This window comes from Dermacentor andersoni, chromosome 5 (genome assembly GCF_023375885.2).
Source record: "Dermacentor andersoni chromosome 5, qqDerAnde1_hic_scaffold, whole genome shotgun sequence".
In the NCBI taxonomy this organism is placed as follows: Eukaryota; Metazoa; Arthropoda; class Arachnida; order Ixodida; family Ixodidae; genus Dermacentor; species Dermacentor andersoni.
Window position 1 is genome coordinate 201,281,357 of NC_092818.1, and position 21,471 is coordinate 201,302,827.

A 21,471-nucleotide genomic window follows, 5' to 3' on the forward strand; every position below is an offset into this window, starting at 1 on the left:
CAAGAACAAGAGCTCACCATGCAATAGGGTACATAAACATGCAGGGTGGGAGAAAAGAGGGCAGAGATTGAGGAGCAGTTAAATAGAGAACAAATAGGAGTGTATGCCGAAATGATGCCGAAATTATCCTATTAGGTGACATGAATGCCCACATACAGGATTTAGATGGCTATACCGACAACAATGGGAAGTCAATGGTAGACCTTTGTGAGCAACATAACCTCGTTATCGTGAACACAGGGCCTAAGTGTGAAGGGCAGATCACGTGAGAAGAGGGAAAGCGGCAATCAACCATTGATTACTGTCTGATGACAGAAGGAATTCATGATAAGTTGAGAGAAATGGTTATTGATGAGGAAGGGCATAGCAGCATAGGGAGTGACCATAAACGCATCATTTTAAAAATGGGATATGTAGTTGGGAAAGAGAGCAAGGAGAGCAAAATGGCCAGTCCAAATTTGAACACTGAACAAATAGCAAATATAGTCACTAGAGTTGAGGAAGAACTTGGCAAATGGCCAAGTAAGGAGTGCAAATATGGTGAGCTTCCAAGTGTAATAACGACAGAAATATGGAAAAAGAAACATGTTCGTTGGAAAGGAAAAAAGAAACCGAAAAGCTGGTGGAACAGGGAGATACGAGAAGCGATCGCCGAACGACAGAAAGCATCCCAAGAGCATGGGCAGGCAAAGAAGGCGCAGTTGCCGCAGGATGAACTAGCCAGTAAATGGGAAATATACCGGGAGAAAAAGTCTATGGTTCAAATACTGGTGCAAGCAAAATTAAAAGGTGAAAGTGACTGTTGGTTGTCAGAAATACGTGAGAAAAAGAAGGCCGCACCTAGAATATTTTGGAACCACATAAAATTATTAGGCAGGAAGTTAACAACAATACAACAAAATATCCTAGACGAAGATGAAAACAGACGGGAAGGAGAAGCGGCAATAAATTACATCCGAAAAATAACAGCCGAATCTTTCCAAGGCAATGCCGAGGTTGTATTTGAAGAAAAAAAGAGCATGAAAGAGACCCAGGTGGAAAAGGAGCTGGTGCTGACAAATTTCAAGTGGAAGAAAGCCGAAGAGAAAATTTCTAAGTCCACAGCCACAGGGCTAGACGAGGTTCTCGTTAGGCTGATTAGAGAACTAGGACGAAAAAGGAAGGAAACTCTGGTCTCCTCTCCTCTTGTCCTTTGTGTTTTTTTTATTGTTTTTTTTCCTTCAACTATGTACCAAGCGGCCCGGATTTCAACCCATCTGCTATAACCTGCATTGGGACAGTGCAATGCAAAGCTCTCTGCCTTCGTTATGTTGCTCGAAGTGGCGATAGCGCGCTGGGCCATCAACTGGGACAATGTTTATGTCGCGGTATGGTGTCAAAGCCCTGACGAGAAAGCCACGGCATCGTAAACGTTGAAAGAACATGTTTTGAGCGTTTGCACCTTGGTTTGTTGTGTGTTAGGTTGGCGCTGTAGCATTACGTGCTTTATGAAACTTCAGAATAGGAAAAAGAAGGCACTACTGATACAAGACATATACAGTTGTACTTCTAGTGGCTTGACAATCAAATTTTATTGAAGGCTTTAAATGAATTGCTCGTTTATGTGCTCATTGAAATGCGTGTTTTAGGACTTTGAGAACACAGACTTACTTGTGGTAGGAAAGGTTGCTGCTTCCTGGCTGTAGTCTAGTGTAGCAATATGGGTAAGTGCAAAGCCATGCCATAACACTTCGGAAGCGGTACGTCAATATAAAATATGATGAAGCATACTCGTAGGAGGCCACTAGCGTCCTAGCTAGCACTGCAGCAGACGTGCTTAAAAGTACTTGAAGACGTTCAGCAATCGTGACAGCCGACGCAGCCTTTCGAAAGAGCGAGAAAGTTCGCAAGTGCCTGTCGTCTGCGAGAAAAGTCTCACGTTTGCAGCGAGCAGGCGTTGTAGCAGACGACACTTGTAGCATTCTGCTCAAGGGCGCAACACTTTCTCACAATACAACATTTTTATTTCCCTAAATACTCGATGAGTATTTTTATATAAGTAGATGCACGGTTGTTATTGCTGTTGAAAAATAAATAAATAATTATTCTCTGGTGTTAAATCGGGAACAGAATCACACAAGAATGCATACTATGGTGTGTCCTGGTGATAAACCCTAGTAAACCATGCTTCCATCTCAAAGTCATACAAAGTTTATGTAGCGTCTTGTACATTATATAACATACTGCAGAAACAAACTTAGATTTTATGCGATAATGAGTATACAGTTGAGCCCGCTTATAACGAACCCGAGCGTCATGCGGAATTCGTTTGTTCTATCCAGAAGTTCGTGGTATGTGGGCCACACACAAAAATTGACATCAATCAAAACAAAAATTTATTGAGAAAAAGAAATCGGTGATCATTGTCTCCCTCGTCAGAGCACACCCAATGACGGCGGTTTCAAGCTTGTTCAAAGCTGCGATGTGTTCGTCACCCAAGGCCTTAAAATACACAAGATTTCTAAGTGCCTCAATATGGCTCACTGCTGTGGTCGCGCTTACGGGTGCTGGCTCCGACGGATCGTTGTCATCGTCCGATGCTTCGGCGTCACTTGATGCCCGCACTTCCCGGACGGCGGTCTCGTCGCAAAACGACTCCGCAACTTCAGCAGCGTCGTCCACATCAACAAAATCTTGCCAATCAAGATCGCAGCCGGCCAGGTTAGCGTCAACAACGCGTCACCACAAGTCGTCGTCAGGCTGGCTTTGTTCAGTGTCTTCAATGCCTGCTTCAGGTGCGTCGGCGAAGCCGGCCTAGAGGGGGTACGAAAGCACGTGATCACGTGCTACGTTGTCAATTGGTGGAAAACTTCGCCGCTGCCCTGACGTCGACGATGGCGAGTGGGGTCCCGTGGCGAATGAGCTGGCACTTTCGACTTGTGTGTTCACGTTGCTGATGCGTGCTGGGCCGGCATTTTTTTTTTCTCTCTCTCTCGTTATCGCGGCGATCCCCTCGCCGCATTGCCGCTCCTCCGTGCCTCCGGCGAGACGCCGCGGAAAAACCAATTCTCGGAGCGTGCACAGCACAGGGTCGGCGGATCTCGCCACGTGGAAAGTGGTCCGCGACACCAAGGCGTTCGCTGTAGCCGATCGGCTAGGCTCGCAGGCGTTCGCTGTAGCTGAGACCGAGCGCCATAGCCTAAACGTATATTTTGACGGTCACGCCGGACTTGTTCGTGATAAGCGAGCGTTCGTCTTAAGTGGGGCCGTTATAAGTGGGCTTGACAGTAGCTTTGTTTACTGCACCACAAGCAAACGCCACTAGTCTAAAGATCGAAGTCAATCCGAAGCCTGTACTTCCCATCATTCCCATGTAGGTTGAGGCAACACTCATGTGAGCCCCGGTAGACACCAGCGCCACATTTCCCTCTAGGGTACTTATTTAGAAACTCTATGATAGACGAATACCAGACTGTTGGTGACAAAGTAGAATGAATTTAATTTATACAGGTAAGGGGGACAAAGGTAGAATTCACTCGTATAGACCGCTGACCATTACATCGGTAATATACGGGCTAGCAATGCAGGCAATCAAATTAAAGCTTCAAGCATGGGCAGAGAATAATGCCATTTTGGGAGAAATTCAGAGCGGCTTCAGAATAGGTAGGCGTTTGGATGATAACTTGTTTGTTCTTACTCAGTGTATTGAAATATTAAAAGAGGAAAGCAGAGCGTTGTATGTGGCCTTTTTAGACATTAAAGGAGCCTATGACAACGTAGACCGCAACATTTTGTGGGATATTCTGGAAGGGGAATGCTTAGGTAACGATTGTCTACAGCTTTTGAAAGAGATTTACCCAGAAAATACCGTTTGCGTTGAATGGGAAGGGATGAGGAGCGAGGAGAAAGGTCATATCAACAAGGGACTGAGGCAGGGGTGCCCTTTATCTCCGCTGCTGTTTATGATGTACATGGTGAGGATGGAGAGGGCGCTAGAAGGAAGTAATATCGGGTTTAATCTCTCATACAAACAGGCGGGTACAGTAGTAGAGCAGCAGCTTCCAGGTTTACTTTATGCGGATGATATTGTGTTGCTAGCTAACAAGCAAAGCGATTTGCAACGTCTGGCTAATATCTGTGGACAGGAAGGCAACAACTTAGGTTTGAAATTTAGTGTTAGAAAATCAGGTGTTATGGTATTCAATGAAACAGTTAACAGACAGTGGCGATACAGGGCCAAGAAATACCTCGGGTAACAGAATATGAATACCTTGGTATATGGATAAACGAAGGCAATGGATATATGGAAACACAGGAAAAAACCATAACAGTCAAGGGGAAGAGAAATGCAGCCATAATGAAGCACAGAGCGCTATGGGGATACAATAGGTACGAGGTACTCCGAGGTATGTGGAAAGGGGTAATGGTTCCAGGACTTACTTTTGGAAATGCGGTTGTTTGCTTTAAATCAGGGGTGCAATCGGGACTCTATGGGAACCAAAGGTCAGTGGGTCGCTTTGCATTGGGCGCTCATGGAAAGACTACAAATGAAGCTGTGCAGGGTGATATACGCTGGACTAGTTTTGAAGTGAGGGAAGCTCGCAGTAAAATTCAGTATGAAGAACGCCTGAGGAGTATGGAAGAAAGTAAATGGGCTGGGAGAATGTTGAGGTATCTGTACAGAAAAAACAATGATTCACAGTGGAGGAAAAGAACTAGGAAGCTTACCAGCAAGTATGCGGCCTGTAGGGTGGGCAACTCAGCAACAAAGAATGTCAAGCGAAAAGTCAGAGAGGCTGAAATATCATGGGTGGCGGCAATGGAAAAGAAACCTGCCATGAGTAACTACTTAAGAGGAAAAAATGAAATCAGGAAAGAAACAATTTATGATAACTCAAAGGGAAGCTCATTACTTTTCGAAGCGAGATCGGGATGCCTTAGAACACGTACCTATAAAGCAAGATATAAGAAGGAACAAGCAGCAGTGCTTGCTGCGGTAAAGCTAGGGAAACTATGGAGCATGTTTTATTAGAATGTGAAGACGTCTACCCAGTGGTTGATTTAGGCACCACTGGCCTCCTTGAAGCCCTTGGGTTTAGTGAGAGCAGTGGAAAAGCAAACATGTCCGCAATAGGGATTAGGAAGAGGCGATTGGAGGATTGTTGGAATAAAAGTAGGGAAACAAAAAATGGGGACGTACAAAAGCACAGTCCGCATAGTGGATCAGAAAATTTGGTTGTGGGATTTAATAGTGTTTTTTTTGTATTGTTTAACCTAGGTAGGACATTAGGCAGTATAATAGCAAGAGCTTGGTGGCGCAAGCCACCACCCCATTCCAAAGGGGACGCTCATAACATCCATCCATCCAGCACAGTTTGCAATAGAGGACCAGAAAATTTGGTTGTGGAAGTTCATAGTGCTTCTTTTTTTATTGTTTAACGTAGGTAGGACATTAGGCAGTATAATAGCAAGAGCTTGGTCCACCCCATTCCAAAGGGAACGCTCATATCCGTCCGTCCGTCCGCCCGCCCGCTTGCCCGCTTGCCCGCCCGCTTGCCCGCCCGCCTGCCCGCCCGCCTGCCCGTCCGTCCATTTTTTTCTTACGAAGTTTCTCTTACAATCTATTGCCGAAGCATGTTTATTACATAAAATAGGCCATAACATTATCACTGCTAATTAAATACTGTATTTTTCATTAGTAAGTTTACTGTTTTTTGTCATTTAAACGCAAATAGCGTTCAGGATTATCGATCTTCCACGTGACCTCTGGCCTGGATATAAAATTTTTACCAGTATTTTCGAGTGCATGGCGGCACGGATTCATTGGTTCGTACCATCCATCCATCCATCCACTTAGACTGGTCGCTTCTTTGTTGCTAAAACTAGTTTATTGCACTTCGATGTGTCCCGTTATTTAACTTGTGGTGAAGGGACTGTTTGCAAGCGGACATATAAGCCCGAAAGCTACGTTTCGGTTGTGAGCCATGCATCTGCATCGAAACGGGAACCATATTCTGCGAGTGAGGACAGCCGTACCAGTGAGTCGTTTAATATCGCTGCCTGAATCCTTGTGTAATATTGCTCTCGTTAACTTACAGGCGGAGACAAGTTAACGAACTAGATGCTGTATTACATATGGGCAGTCAGGACCCTCCATTCTTGTTTCCGAAAGAAACTTTTAGTTGCAAATTCACGAAAGAGAAAGCGATATCTGAACGCGCGTCACATTTTTATCTTGTAGCCATAGCCATGGGTGACAGAGTAGCCTTATCAATGTTTCTTTTTTTTTTTTTTCGAGTCCGCCTGCAAGTTCTTTCGTTCACAGAATCAAATAACCCTTTGATAAACTGAAGCTAAAGTACTGAATTTAATGTATCAAACAGTTTCACACATGATAATTCAACCATATTTCTTACCAGTTGGTTCTAATGTTCTTGCAGTTCAGTTTGGTTTACCTGAGGACATTTATTTTTGCAGTAGTGAAGCGGTGCATCATTCATGCATTTGCTTGTGAAACCAGCACTGTGATTTCTTCTAGTGTATAAATGAGCACACAAATGTTCTCATTTGTGATCTTAATAATACTTAAGCTGTTGACATGCATTGTAGTTAGGCAGACATCAATTTTATGGAGAGTAGCCGTATTTATTTACCGTGCTGCTAAGCACCCTAGAACAAACAGTGAACATTTGCATGTGTTCTGTAGTCACAAACCATTACAATGTATATGTCACACCTTTTCACATTTCATATTGTAAAATTGTGCTTATCCAATTTCTGATGCAGCCAAAATTTCTGTTCAAGACATGCAGTAACGAGGATGGCACCAGTATAAAGCAACAAACTCCACGCACTAAAGAGAAGTTGCTGCCTGCTACGACAAGGTCATTGTGTGGACTTTGGCTGCTACCACAAGGTAAACAACACCTGGTTCAGAAATAAATATGCTTGACATATGCTGTATTGGCTTGCTAGTCTTGAGATAGATGTCATTTGTTTGTAGCAGATAATATGAACGTTTGTTCATATTTACAGTTCAACATAATTGGTTCAAGCATAAAAGAAAACACTACATGACTTTGGATAATCTCTGCTGTATCTCATGTGTCACTGTTCTGCCCCAACAGAGTATGTGCCAAGCACATCTTGGCCATCACGGGAGCCCCCATATTCACCAACAGGAAGGGGCTGGAGCCGAATATGCAAGGCTTTACACCACGAACAAAGAAGTTGTTCCAGAAGTATTTGGATGAGATATCAAGTCTACAGACGACTGTGTCACTCTGCCATCATTCCACCAGCACGGATATTGGCCGAGTCATCCAGGTACCTCAACAACAAAAATTCTGTGTCTTCAGATGTACCTGCAACCTCTGAACAAGCACAGACGACGCGGGCCAGAAGAGTTCCGTCAGCTTGCCCTTCCTTAATGAGCTTCCTGGCCTTGTCAAATACCATTTGTGCCAAGTATAATTTTTTTTCAATGAATTCAAGCTTTCTCATTTCACATTCTTGTTAAAGATCATTCCGCTTCCTCATCCAAACATTAAAGGTCAACCAATTCTTTTCTCATACTTAATACCAGTCACTGTCTAGTAGCATAACATATGTGTAGCAGTATTTTCTAGTGTGCGTTGCCATGTGCAAATCCTCTCCTGAAATAGCTGATGTGGCATTGACGTGTGTCTTGCATTAACATTTGCACTGTGTGCTACGTAGCATTAAACTTTTCTTAACGTTTTTGGCTTTCAGTGGTTGCAAGGGAGAGTGGCTTCTTTCTTGAATGCAAGCTTTCTCATTCCCATATTTATTTCCTAGTCTTGTTCAGAATTGATATTCTTGCTCGACAGCCTGTGTTTTTGTGCAAGCTACATTGAATCGATCTATTGCAGAATCTTGTTTTGCTGCTGTCCGACTTGGTACTCATCACCGTGTTACGTTTCTCGTATGTGGGAGCCTGGTCAGTTGCATTGGGAAACAGTCTCTCGAGGCAAGCACCTGCTCCTGCAGTCCACACAGCGACATAGACTCCGAATTTACACGCACCGTGATTGGTGCTCCCCATTCCATCCTTTCCTGCTGCTGCCGTGTGCAAATTTTGCTTGTGGCCTTCCTCGGCCATGATTTGGCATCAACGGAGGCTATCATACGCAATTACATGGTCCGAAGTGTATGAGGTTGATATCCACATGGGTGGAAAGGCCTGCAAAAGTGGCTGCAAAATGGTGATGCCCACAAAACTGACGATGCCCATATTTAGAGAATATGGGGCACCAAGTGTGAGTTACACATTAGCAGCACGCAAAAGAACTAAAAGAAATGTGCAGGTTAGAAAGGAGGTAACGCTGAAATGCTGGGTACTTCGTGTCACGATGTTGGCTGCGGCAGCAGATGTTTGCGTCACCCGATTGCTTTTGCAATGCAAGTTGCTCATCTTCAGTGGCGACTGTCATTGCAAACAGGTAGGACACACTGTTCAATCCGCTTGCGCTGCTGGTTGTCACTCGTTACTAGACCGCCATGTGCGACGAAGGCAAACACTGTGCCTGAAGTCGGATAGCTGAATGTTCTGTAAGCGACCCGTAGTGCGTGAATGCTTACTGTTGTCATGTGGATCTTCGCCAATGTACAGTGTATTGTCTGAACCTTATGCGATGACTGAATGAGAGTCTCATTTGATCACGGTTGCCATGTTATGTTTCTTGGATGTGACGATCTGGTCAGCTGCATTGGGCAACAGTCTCGCGAGGTAACCATCTGCTCCTGCAGTCCACACAGCGACAATGACTTCCAATTTACACACACCGTAATTGGTGCTCCCCATTCGACCTTTCATGCTGCAGCAGTAGGCAAATTATGCTTGTGGGCCTTCATAAGACGTGACGTGGCATGAACGGACACTAGCATACGTGATTACATGATCCGAAGTGTATGAAGTTGATAGCCACATGGGTGGAAAGGCCTCTGCAAAAGTGGCTGCAAAATGGTGATGCCCACAAAACTGACCATGCCCATATTGAGAATGTGAGGCACCAAGTGCGAGTTACACATTAGCGGCACGCGAAAGTCCAAAAAGAAATGTGCAGGTTGGAAACGAGGTAACGCTAAAATGCTGGGTAGTCCATGTCGCTCTGTTGGCTGCGGTAGCAGATTCCTGCGTCACCTGATTGCTTCGCAATGCAAGTTACGGCGAGTGTCGATGCAAAGAGGCGGGGCACTGTCCAATTTGCTTGTGCTGCTGATTGTCGCGCGTTACCAGACCGCCATGTGCGACGACGTAAGTGAGTTTCTCAGAGCATCTCGAGATGCAAATTTTATTTCTGCTCTTGTACGAGAAGGTGCACTGCTTTTCTTCTGCCAATAAAGTCGCATGTCCTGTTCACTCACTTGTGGGTTATTTGTATGGGGGTCAGTAGAGGCTCTTTGGTCTCCTGGCAATTAGAATGCACCAGCTACGCGGCAGCCTAGGCAATGAGGCATGCAGGCAGCAGGGCAAGCATGGCACGTACCAGCGCACGCCACCGGCGGAAAGCGGCCACATTGGATTTTGCTCTAAAAAAAACTGCACTTCCGCTTCCTGGTTGATCAACGCCATCTGGCGTTCGCCCCGCTAAGTTCCATGCGCTGCCGCTGCTTATTTACATACCACTGTGGAAGGTACAGTTTCTCTTCTCTAAAGTTGGTTCTTTATTCTATGGCGTTGTGCCGTCGTGCAAGTGAGGCAGTGCTGCCAACCCTAGGGATTTTCCCTAGATCTAAGGAATTTGAACGTTGTTTAGGGGAAAAGAGATTTTTGTTGTAATCTAGGGAAATTTTACTTTCCGCATGGGTTATTTTACAGCGCGTGCCCATGATTGCTTTCGCGTAGTGCTGTTTTTTCGACTATGCGCCGAATTTTGTGACAGCGTGCCAGCCAGTCTCGCAGTGCGTGTCACCGCCAGCATGTCGTCGTCGTCCGACTGTGACCTGCAATGCCCGCAACCACCAGCAAAAAAAGCCAAGGTATACGCGCAAAAGTACCTTGAAAAATGGGAATACGATAGCAAGTACTGTACAGTGGCTGGCTGATGATGAGCAAGAAAGGACCGCTGCATTTTTACTGCAAGTCGTGTAGTGCTGATCATAAAGGTGGAAAATCTGAATTGGACAAGCACGCAGCAAGCAAGAAGCACCAAGCGAGCGCCTCAAGCATGGTAAAGACGCAAACGCTTTTTGACATGCCCTGTTTTAGCGCAAACTCAGAAATGAAAAAGAAAGTCAAGGAAGGGGAAATAAGGTTGGCTGCTTTTGCAGTTGAGCACAACCTTCCGCATGCCATGATGGACCACTTCGTACCTCTAATAAAAGCGGTGTGCCCAGATTCCGACATCGCAAAAAAAATGTCATGTGACAGAACAAAGTGCACTGCAATAATCAAGAGTGTGCTCGGAAAGGACGGCAGCGAAAATCTCATCGCTTTACTCAGAGCATCACAGTTTTCACTCATCGCAGACGAGTCTACGGACAGGGCCGGAGTGAAGCACCGTGGCAAGAGTTGCGAAGGAAGACGGGGCCGTGATTGACGCCTTCTTAGCCTTGCTTCCTGTCCAGGACGATACCGCTGTTGGTCTGCACAGGTTAGTGTGTGATTTATTCTCATCAGCAATGATTGACTACAGGAAGAACATGATCGGGTTTGCAGCCGACGGCGCTAACGTTATGATGGGGGCTAGGAACTCACTGGCTTGCCTCCTCAAGGGTGACATTTCTGGACTGTTTATAAAGAAGTGCGTGTGCCATTCCTTTCACCTATGTGCATCCTATGCATGTCAGACGCTCCCCAGGGGCATCTAAGACTTGGCCAGAGACGTTTATAACTATTTCCTGTCGTATAAGCAAATGGTGGCTTATCAGCATGTCCAGGAAGAGATCCTAGCTGTGCAGCCTCACAAGCTTTTACACCCCTCTCAGACACGTTAACTCTCCCTCCACGCTGTTGTGGAACGGCTTCTCGAGCAATACCCTGCTCTTGTTGCATTTTTTGAGAGCCGCAGCAGCGAAGACCGACTTCTAGCTATTGACTCGATCTTGAGCAAGCTGAAGGACCCCTCGGCAAAGCTGTATCTCCAATTTCTCGACTATGCTCTTCCGCTTTTCACCACACTAAACAAGGAAATGCAAGCCGAAGAGACAAGACTGCACAAGCTTCATGGCTCTATATCAGCGGTATTGAAGACCATTCTCGAAGCGTACATATAGCCGATCTGTTTGCGGGAGGTACCGTTGGAGCATGTACCGTACAGAGACCCAAAGAACTTCATACCTCTTGAGGAGATATACCTCGGCGGAAAAGTGATGTCGGCACTGTTGGAACCTCACGGCATAGACTGAACCATCACTCATAACTCCCGCCTCAGATGTTTGGAATTTTATATTGGAGCGGCAAGCCAGATATTAACCAGATTCCCATTGGACCACGTCCAGATGAAGAGACTGGAGGCAATCGACCCGCAAGTTGTCATCGAAAAGTGGATTTCTTCAATAGTCCCACTTGCCACCTTCTCTGGTGCCAGAAAGAGAAATGAACAAAATTGACGCAGAATGGAGACTGCTCCGCAATACAGAAATGGACCTGCCGGCAGATGCGAGCGTTCAACGCTTTTGGAAACGCGTGAGAGACGCCAGGCAAGGAGACGGGAGCCCAATGTTCCCTCTCTTGAGCGACTTCGTCTACAAGCTTCTCTGTTTGCCGCACTCCAGTGCAACAGTGGAGAGCGTTTTCTCTCAGATCAACCAGATGAAAACAAAGACCAGAAACAGCTTGGTGACGCAAACCCTGGCAGCTACGCTTCACGCCAAGCGGGTTCTAGGAGGGGCCAACTGTTATGACTTTGCAGTGAAAGAACGCTTCATTGGCCTCATGAAAAAAGAAATGTATATGCAGGAGTGAAACTCAGTCGGGATGCCACCCGAATGACGTGTCCTATGTTTTAGCGTTTGTTTGTTCACGCCCACATTTGGGCACAAAGTGGATTTCCCTCACTCTTTGACTGCAGCCGGTGAGCGTAAGTGCTCACTGCGAGATTTTCATTCATTTCAGGGCTTAGGCCAGGATTTATTAGGTTTTGATACTAACTAATGTTTTCCTTACCCGTGATCACGTGGTACGCGAGTTTATTAGGACCCCTGGATGGGAAATCAATGCGTTATTGTATTCAAAGTTGCTACCAAAGTGTGGTAAGAGGGTCTCTGCGAAATAAGAGTTCACAATTCAACTACGCACCTTTTTTCCATGCCTGAATATTATTTTTTGAATCTAGAGAAATCTAGGGAAGTTTGAGTGAAAATTTGGGGGAGAAGTAGCTTTCGAGGTTGGCAGCACTGAAGTGAGGACTCGCGTGATGCTGAAGCTCGGATAAAAATGACGCCGGGTGCTCAGCATAGAAGAAAAATTAGACATCGTTCGTGCTATCGAATGTGACACGAAGAAGTCGGCGCTGGCACGCGGTAGGGAGCTGCTGTTGACTACGGTGTGTGGCACTTGGAATGCGAAGAAGTTGCTCGGCAGCGCTGCTGCGACCACAAAGAGATCTCGGCCACGAGGTTCAACTTTTCGCCATCGTTGCCTCGGTTATTGCTGAAGTGTTGACTAACGACAGTGATGAGGACGACACGGAAAGTGACAGCATGGGTGATTCAGGCCCGACAGTGGCAGAAGCTGCGCGTTACGTCAGCCTCATGAATGCAATTGTCGTGACGAAAACAGCAACCGGCAATGAAAAAGGTGCCCTGGGACTTCTACAGCACTACTGCGCACAAGCACGGAGAATACGTAACGCAAACAAGGAATCTGCCATGCGAGTGTTTAGCGAGAAGAGGGGGCTGGCTGAAAAGCTGGCACGCAGCTTCAGTAAGTTTGAGGGTGCTGTAGTGCTAGGCCTCCGCGGCATCAAACAAAAATAACACTTATCGCGCGAAGTGAATAAATACTGCATCTTTTTTTCCCCTTTCATCGCACTCTCTCTGAGTTCCGTGTTCTGTTTTCGACATGGAAGTGAGCAATCTCATGCTATTTCAGTTAAACAGTACTACCGTTTAGTATGTACTTTTTCCGAGCTCCGGCCAACTACGGTTTAACGAGGTTTCACTGTATTTAGCTTTTCATAACCTTAAGTCCTTAGAATACTACAAGGTGTGTGTATTCACAATTTCAATGTAATCAAACTTCACTACTGCTGCAAAGGAAGACAGGCAATAAATGGAAACTACTGTCAGCACCAGTGGTCAAACGGTTGAATTCTTCTGGGCAGTTGTTTGCTGTGCCAGCGAAGATCTATTCGTTGCCACAGCACCAAACTGAGTAGTCACTGGCTCCCAAATTGAAAAGAGTTTTTATTTTCTAAAAGAAATTGTTTCATTATTGGATTACCTGATTATCCTGACGTACTTTGCGGCCCCCTCCACATGAATGAATAATCGGTCAGCAAATGTTTTTTTTTTTAAATTAGAAGTCTAATTAGTAGCGAAATTTCAATAAAATGAAGTGTTGATTTTACCAACTTTATTATATTGACATTTAACTGTACCTGAGACACTGACCTCAATGTGTTTGGAAGCCAACAACCCGCAGGGTTTACAATGGTTGGTGCAGGGCACATCTGAAGATGGAGACCTGAGTGCTCGCTGCGTGGTTGCGGTCCTGCCCAAAGATGATGAGCGCGGCTTCCATTTGGTTTGTGCACTCTTCGTCTGGATGTGACAAGCACAATTATGATTACATCATTCAAGAATGTAATTGACTGCTCCACAACAGAAATCGAGCATTTACTAAAATGCAATTGATTGCCTGTACATTACTTTCCACCCAAGTTTTATTACCATTGGACAAATACAGCAAATAGAACGAGCTCACCTTGCTCAAACTTGCTTGAGGAAAGGGTGGCATTCTAACATACAAACACTGGATGGGGAAATTAGTGAAAAAAATGTAAGGAATTACGCAATGACAATGGAAAAGCAAAGTCGACACTCACTGACACGGAGCTTGTGACGTAGTGGCTCTCGTGCCACATAGAAACATGAAGCCATTACAAGATACGGGACACGGTGTGAACAATAAAGGCTGTGCTTTTTTGGATGACAAAAATACACTGAGTGCCATATTTGCCTGTCTGAACGCGTGCACCAGTGAGGCTGAGTGCATGGTCTGACAACAGGTTTTTCTGGTGCAGTTCCCACCAAATTCAAGTGCTCAAAGCTGTGTTGCCTGTTACAGCTTGTCCCATCAGTAACTTAGTTACCTGCAACAGGTCACTAAAAGTGTAATTTAAATATAGTAAGCATTACCAAGCAACAAATTAGTTGATCAATTACAAAACTTGCAAAAATGTAATTGATTACAAGTATAAACAACATGCAATTTGTTATGAACATGACTAGCACACATTCAAGCTGGAACAGACAACACTCATAACATTTTCTTGTTGCAACTGTGCAGACTGCATTACGATCTAAACCACTATTAATGCTTAAGCGTTAAAGGGCCCCTCACCAGGTCTGGCCATATTGAGCTGACAAGCGCAGAGCTTGCATTGAACGATAACAATCGTGTCTGCAAAGTATTACATCGCTACGCACCGCAGAAAGATTTGACATGTCAAACCGAATGCCGTTTTCCCTTCTCCTCGCGGCCGCCACGCTTAAAGCCGGACGATGACAAACTTGCATCCCTGCGCCTGCGTACTCGAGTCCGCAGTGTGATGGCACTTGTGGTGACACGCGACTTCGAGAATTATTCAAGACAACATCTGTTATCTGTGCGATCTATTGCTTGAATTGATGAATTGAAGTTTAGAGAAATAATAAAACACACAAATGGAATGTCCGCACGTTTTTTGTTTTACTTTGCACCGAAGCAATAGAGATGTACTTCCGCTTTATCTGCTTGTTCCCACGGTCATGCGGTCCCGTGCGTCGGTACTGAAGCTATGCCATTTTCTACCGTGTTACAGCGTGATCAAGCTCTACGATCCGCTTGTTCTGCCTCAGTCAATGCCTCCTTTACTAGATGCCAGTCGCGTTGCTCGCTTTCCCATTGCGGCGGCGGTTCCCTTAGTTGAAGTTAGTTCAGCATAAATTCCGTGAGGCGGCGCTCGTTGCCTTTTCAACTTCCGGCGGATGTGGCAGCGGCGGCTGAATGCTCCGCCGGCGCTTTATTTGCGCGGGCGTCTGTTAGCGAGCGTTATCGCGGGCCTCCGAGATGGCAACAGACGCCATGGTACTCTCAGAGGCCGCAGCACGTGATCTAGGTTGTAGACGTCCGCCACAAGCGGCGCTCGTTGCCTTTTTGCGGAGGAGAGAAAAGGGAGAGGGCCAGGAACCGAGTTTACCGACAACGCGGCTGGCATCTAGTAAAGGAGGCATTGCCTCAGTATTCATGTAGCACTGAATTATGCCACTGGTCATGTTTTCTTGTGCTCAGCGCACAAAATCATGCGCTGCGTGAACGAGACAACAGCTCACGTGCGACGCACTCAGGGGAAATGCGTAGTGCCGGAAAAAAATAAAGTGAGGAGGAAAAGAAAGTGAAGGCGCAGCCTCTGACTTATGCGTCATGCGATCCTCGAGGTCTGTATGGGAGAACACAGGGAACGAATTTCGCTTGCGAAGGCTAGACTGGGCGAGTGGAGAGAGTGTCTTGCTTGGCAGTGGAGCCCGCCTGCTGAAATCATGGGTTCGCGGCACTGAAATATTTTCTATCTCGGCTATTCATGAGCCAGTTTGAAAAATGTTTGCGGCAGAACGTTCCCTTGAGGACACGGAATAACTTCCAGCATGTAACCAAAATTTGCTATGGGGCATGGTGACCGTGTCGCAAAAGAATCTGGTGTTGGCGTCAGAAGTAGTTTTGTTAAAAATCATTGCGAACCACAACGACGCAGGCCCTCCGCATGGCACAGAAGCGTTACCGAACTAATTGAATTCCTCAAAGTAAAATGCCCCAGAAAAATCGTAATGTGTGACCTAAACACAACCTACAGACATGATAGCATCGGACTGTAATATGAATATACCAGAAAACATAATTCTGTTACATGAAAAGTCGAACACAAATCCCTTTTCCAGCGTTTCTACCATTCATAGAGGGGCGCAGCCCGCTCGGTTCCTTGCAACACCATCCAGATGGCACTTGCCTCCGCGCATCCACAAGAAAGCAGAGGTTGCAGGGAACCATTACAAGCAGTCTGGAATCTTTGAATGCAATAGCAATCCACTTTTAAAGATGAAGCTTAAGTGCCCCTCAAATTTTTTTGCAGCTGATTAAATTAGACTGTGGAATCAAACTACATTGTTACTGCCTCTGATTGTGATCACTTCTGCTCTGCAGTGCATGTGACCAGAAACAAACATTTGCTCTTTTCACAGGATGCAAGTGTAATTGGTGCAAGTTAATGCTATCATTACAAAAACTGTAGACAAATTAAAAAACGTTGACCAACTCATGATAAACCCATAAAAGTTGCCATGTAGGTAGCTAGAGGTCAGCACTTCGTGTGTCTCTCACTTGCTGGCATGTGCCTTGTTTATTTCTTGCATTGTTATACTTGGACTGTGTAGATACAGTTTACACCACTGATAAATTAACTGCTTTAGTGCAGGACCGGATACATATAACACAATTTTGCAGACTGCTATTTCCCTCCCATAGAACTCAATGTATTGTGGGCATTTATAAGCTACACTTTGTCATCTGTACATGATCATCATCATGTGGGGTTCATATGGCATTCTTCTTCATCATCGCTTGTGGGGCTCGCTCTTGTGTGATCCGTGCTTTGGGCGTGGTCAGTTCGCCACATCTCCGACGCGTGATAAACGTCGGGCTAACTGCTGCATCACAAGTGGTGAAATGTGCTTTACGGTCCTTCATCCTCTGACTCCCCACTGAACCTCCTGGAGCTTCGATCAGGTCGCCGATTGTGCCAGCTGTCCGCCAGTATGTCGTAGAACGAGCCAACGGGCAGTTCTACTTCAACCATCTTGGCCTCGGCTACGCCAGCCTCTCCGTATTGGATCATCAGTGGGCACCAGCGTGATCCCCATCTATTTGCTAGACTTCGCGGCGAAGACGTCGAGGATTGGTTGGACGACTACGACCGAGTGAGTTCGGCTAACCGTTGGGACGACGCGTCCAAACTACGTCACGTCGCCTTTTATCTCACTGGAGTAGCGAAGACTTGGTTTTTCAACCATGAGGTTGATTTTACGAACTGGAGTGCTTTCAAACAGCAGCTCCGCCAAATCTTCGGCACACCGGCTGTTCGTTCCGAACTCGCAAAAAAGACGCTCGACACTCGCAAGCGCATTCATCTAACTCTGGCGTGCAGTTACAATCTTGGCAATGTAGTAATTGTAACTGCACGCCAGAATTAGATGAATGCGCAATATTTTACAGGCATAAGAATGAAGATACGCGTCTTATGTTAGAGGCATGACATATCTATAATGGTGGAAGTGCGTGCATGAGTCAGCCTTCGATAACATAAGGAAGAGATTAAGTGCCTTAACAGTTATCTCTCATGTGGACCAGCACATGTACCCGACCGACACGTGGTGATACTATTCCTGAGCTTGCGCAGATGAGTTTTGTGTCTTCTTTCTTTTTTCGCCTCAGTGCTCCCTTTAGTTGATGGCCGGCGTTCGTGTTGTCCACTTCTCTACACTTGTGTCCTGTCTGCACGCATCACCTCTTTTTTGCACTCTGAAGCTTGTTCTACCGGGTCGCCCGATGGGGATTTACCGCTGTGATTGTGTGAGGAATAGCAAAAACACTATGTGTTAACCAATACATACGCAACAAGCCGGTACGGTTTATGCGGATACAAAATGCATTATGTTCAATGGCTGCTGAGTCGGGGATTTGACTTTGCTACCTTTAAAACGAAACTACTGTTTAGGCGGGTACGGTTTAACAAGGTTTTACTATATAAGCTGTACCGCACCAAAATAACATTTTTCAAAGGCTGTGCACATGGAAAATGTGTAGACCAAGAAGCCATGTGTGTTCGGGCGTTGAAGCACATGACTGGGATGTGCCCTCGCATTCGTTGGTGAGGTGGTTCCTCTGTTTTTCAATTGCCATACAGCGACTGCGAAACATTTCCCTGATTCTGCACCAAACTGCTACTCTGGTCGCTGACTCGTGACAAAACAATACTGGTTAGGCCTTCAGTGGGGCTATTGGGTGGCAGGAAGCTCATTTTTGATAAATGTTTGTGCCCATAAACGAATACATGTTGATCTGGCACGAGATAATGCACACAGGCTGCCCTAACGGCAGTGCATGTGAAGCAGGGTTCGCAGGTGATCAGTTGGCAACTACCGCGAATTCGTATAGCAAAAGCTTGTATGTGCATGTACTATCAGGAACAGTGAAAAATTGCATGCGGACAACGTTTCGACCTGACGCATTTATGGAACAGTTTAAACTGATAGCGTTGTGTAGTCAGGGTTGCACGTGTGATAACTGCATTTCATGACGACACCCATCGCGATGAGCGAATGCAAAATGGACTCGCGGCCTCAACAGACATCTCTTTGGTTCTGGAGTTATAAAAAAACCAATGAATTGATTTTACCATCAAAATTGATTTTTACGGCCGACCCAATAACTGAAACATTTTTGCGACCCCATCCATGCCTGAAAGAAATCAGTCGGCGAGTTCATTTACTTTCTGCATTCAAACTGAAAAGCCAAATAGCGACAATGTGCTCGCCTTCAGTGTGGATCGCGTGCCACCTGGCAAATGGCTGGAGCAAATCTCCGTCCCCTAGGCAAGCCCTGCGCGGCCGCTCAGCATTTCCCCCCACCCCTCCATTCTCTGTTCGTTCGCTCCATGTCTTCCCCTCCGCATCGCCCTCGTCACTGTCTCTTTGGTCCGCGTGCCACACTGAGAAACATGTTCACTGCCTCGCTTGTTGGTGGTAACCAGCAACTGCATAATAACCAATATTTCGTTTCGCATGGCTGCACAATAAGCAATAAGCATATAGTACACTGAGTTCTATAGGAAGATAAACAGGAGTCGTAAAAGACCGTGTATTATATCCAGTCCTGCACCATAAGCCGTTACATTATAAGTGGTTTTAGCTGTAGTGCGGACATTCTTGACTCCGTCGACTTATGTAATAGGCAGTCTATGCTGAAGCTAGCTTTTTTTTCTCTGCAGGGGGGGGGGGGGGAGGGCAGATGCAAAGTTTTGCCTCCCTTCATTGTCTCAATATTTATGTACGAATTTATCAAGAGAAGTACTAAATTACCCACGATGTTATATATTGAATTTGAAATAAGCAAATTTTCATCAGCACACAAACTGAGCAAGGTCAATGGTTGCAGCTGCCAACTTGCCTCCTGCAGTCTCCCTGCCGACCTACTCCTCTGGTGATGGGAAACTGGCTGCACTGGCTGGCTTTTGCCTAGTGGGAGGACATCATACTGCGCACACAACAGGGGCAACAACTTCATCAATGGGATTCCAGTAATGAAATGGTTCAACAGTGCCTTAACTCTTTTCACATATCTTGTCTCTATAATTTAAAGGAGTACTGACACACGTTTTTGAAGTTGTAGAAACTATACCACACGCCCCTAGCGAATAAAAGGACGAGACTTAAAAAGGTATGAAGGTTGGGAAACACTTATGCTTTAATTAGTACTAAACTTGGACTTGAATTGCCAGCCTGGAGCAATCAGCAATGTCATGATGTCACATTACAGAGCAAAAATTTCTAACATTGTGCATCAATAGGGGTAGGCGTGAATATGTTGCTAATCAAAGATAGACAAGAGACCTTTGGGCTCTTGCGTGGAAGCCATGGCCAATTACAAAAATACACAGCCAGTGTATCACCACGGCCTGACACACCACCTCCTGGGTCTCGAAACTGGTCCACGTACTCTTGTGCTTCCCAGTATTTTTATAGGTTTTGAAACTTCATTTCATGCGGAAAAAAAAAAAAAGTGACAATTTGAAAATGTTGCGTCAGTACTCATTTAAATTTCTGCTTTGACCAGCTAATCTATTACAACTAGGCCCGATTTCCGGCTTCTCAAGCGCTGCAACAAGTGCATTGAACCCTGACTCTACAAATGAACAGTGACTCCACAATCAAAAGTTTGTGGAATAAGCTCTGCCACATATGTATAGCTAATTAAATTCTGAACATCTGTTTTATTTTCAGATGTCCAGAACTGTGAAAATGCTGCGAAATAAATGATGCCTGAAGAATTGAGATCATAGTTTACTATATGGTAATACATACAATGAGTAACGAAGCATTTCCAACTATTTTATGGCAGGTACTTTCTGTATACAAATTGTTTTATTTATGGAAGGGGCTTGCTAAGTAGTCAGCCTTCATTAATGATATTATCAGATTATAGAAAAAACAGCCAATCTTTATTTGACACAAGTGTTGAGCCTGAGTCGTCAACCATCAACTGAAGCGCGCACACAAGCACACGCACGCACACACACATGCGCACAGACAGAGAGGAAAGAACAAGCGCCGGTGTTTGGATTGAAAGGTCTTCATCCGATTCTTCAATGGTGTCTGTTAAAACAGCTAATTTCTAATTTGGCGGCACTGTTGCAAGATGTGGCAATATACAATAAAACCTTGCTAATTAAAAAAAAACAAGAAAAATATACTTTAGACTACATACAACTTATACGAGAACACAAGAAATGTTAAAAACAAGTGCCGCTGGCCTATCAACTTGTTATAAGCTAATTTAGACTTGCCTCTTGGTCTGTGCAAGTACTCATAAGCATTATTCAATGTGCGTAATGTGAGAAACATTGTGCAAGCTGTCAATGAAAAGTGATCCTACTGCAACCCACACACTCGCACCAAACCTGTCAGCTGCACTGAGATGAATGATTAGTCGTGCACCTTGGCTTGTCCACGACAAACCAACAGGGAGGCGAGTGCAGGAGTGAAACGTCTATTTGAATGAAGATATGTATGTCATGCTGCTACAAGTGCTTATTACTGTCAATGGATGACAAGAATTGCAATTTCAACAAAGGTTTCGTGTGTACTAGAAACAAGGGTAATAAAGTTCTTTGGGAAATAAAGGTCATGCTAATGCAGTAAGCTTATCTTTATTTATTTAGGCCCATTCAATAATTTGGCTTGGATAATTTGGACATGTTTCCTGACTTTGTGAAATAAGAAATGGAGTACCAAGCTTGAGCACTATTCATTCAATTAACGCCACTTGTAGTCAATATAATTTTTTGGTTATGTGGTAGGGTGACGTGGGCATCAGGACTGACATTTTGGAGGATGACGATGGAAGTCCCACTCGCTCTAGAGCGCTCTCGAGCACCAAGGGTGCAATTGGAACACTAACACACAGCCTGTAATCAGCTGCGTGGTTGGTGTCACTTTTGACAAAGGGTATTTACTGCAGAACACACAGCATGTTCAGCATGGCATGTGTAAATG

General features: G+C 45.3%; 1 protein-coding gene across 1 annotated transcript in view; it reads right to left on the bottom strand.

Moving 5' to 3' along the window:
- The window catches only part of LOC126532263 (uncharacterized), a 73,737-nt gene that overhangs the window by 36,105 nt on the left and 16,161 nt on the right, over window positions 1-21,471 (bottom strand). The window contains exons 7-8 of the mRNA XM_050179923.3: window positions 19,367-19,453; window positions 13,558-13,707 (exon numbers count right to left, since the gene is read on the bottom strand). Of these exons, the coding sequence (XP_050035880.2) occupies window positions 13,558-13,707; window positions 19,367-19,453 (237 nt within the window). The remainder of the gene's footprint in view (window positions 1-13,557; window positions 13,708-19,366; window positions 19,454-21,471) is intronic.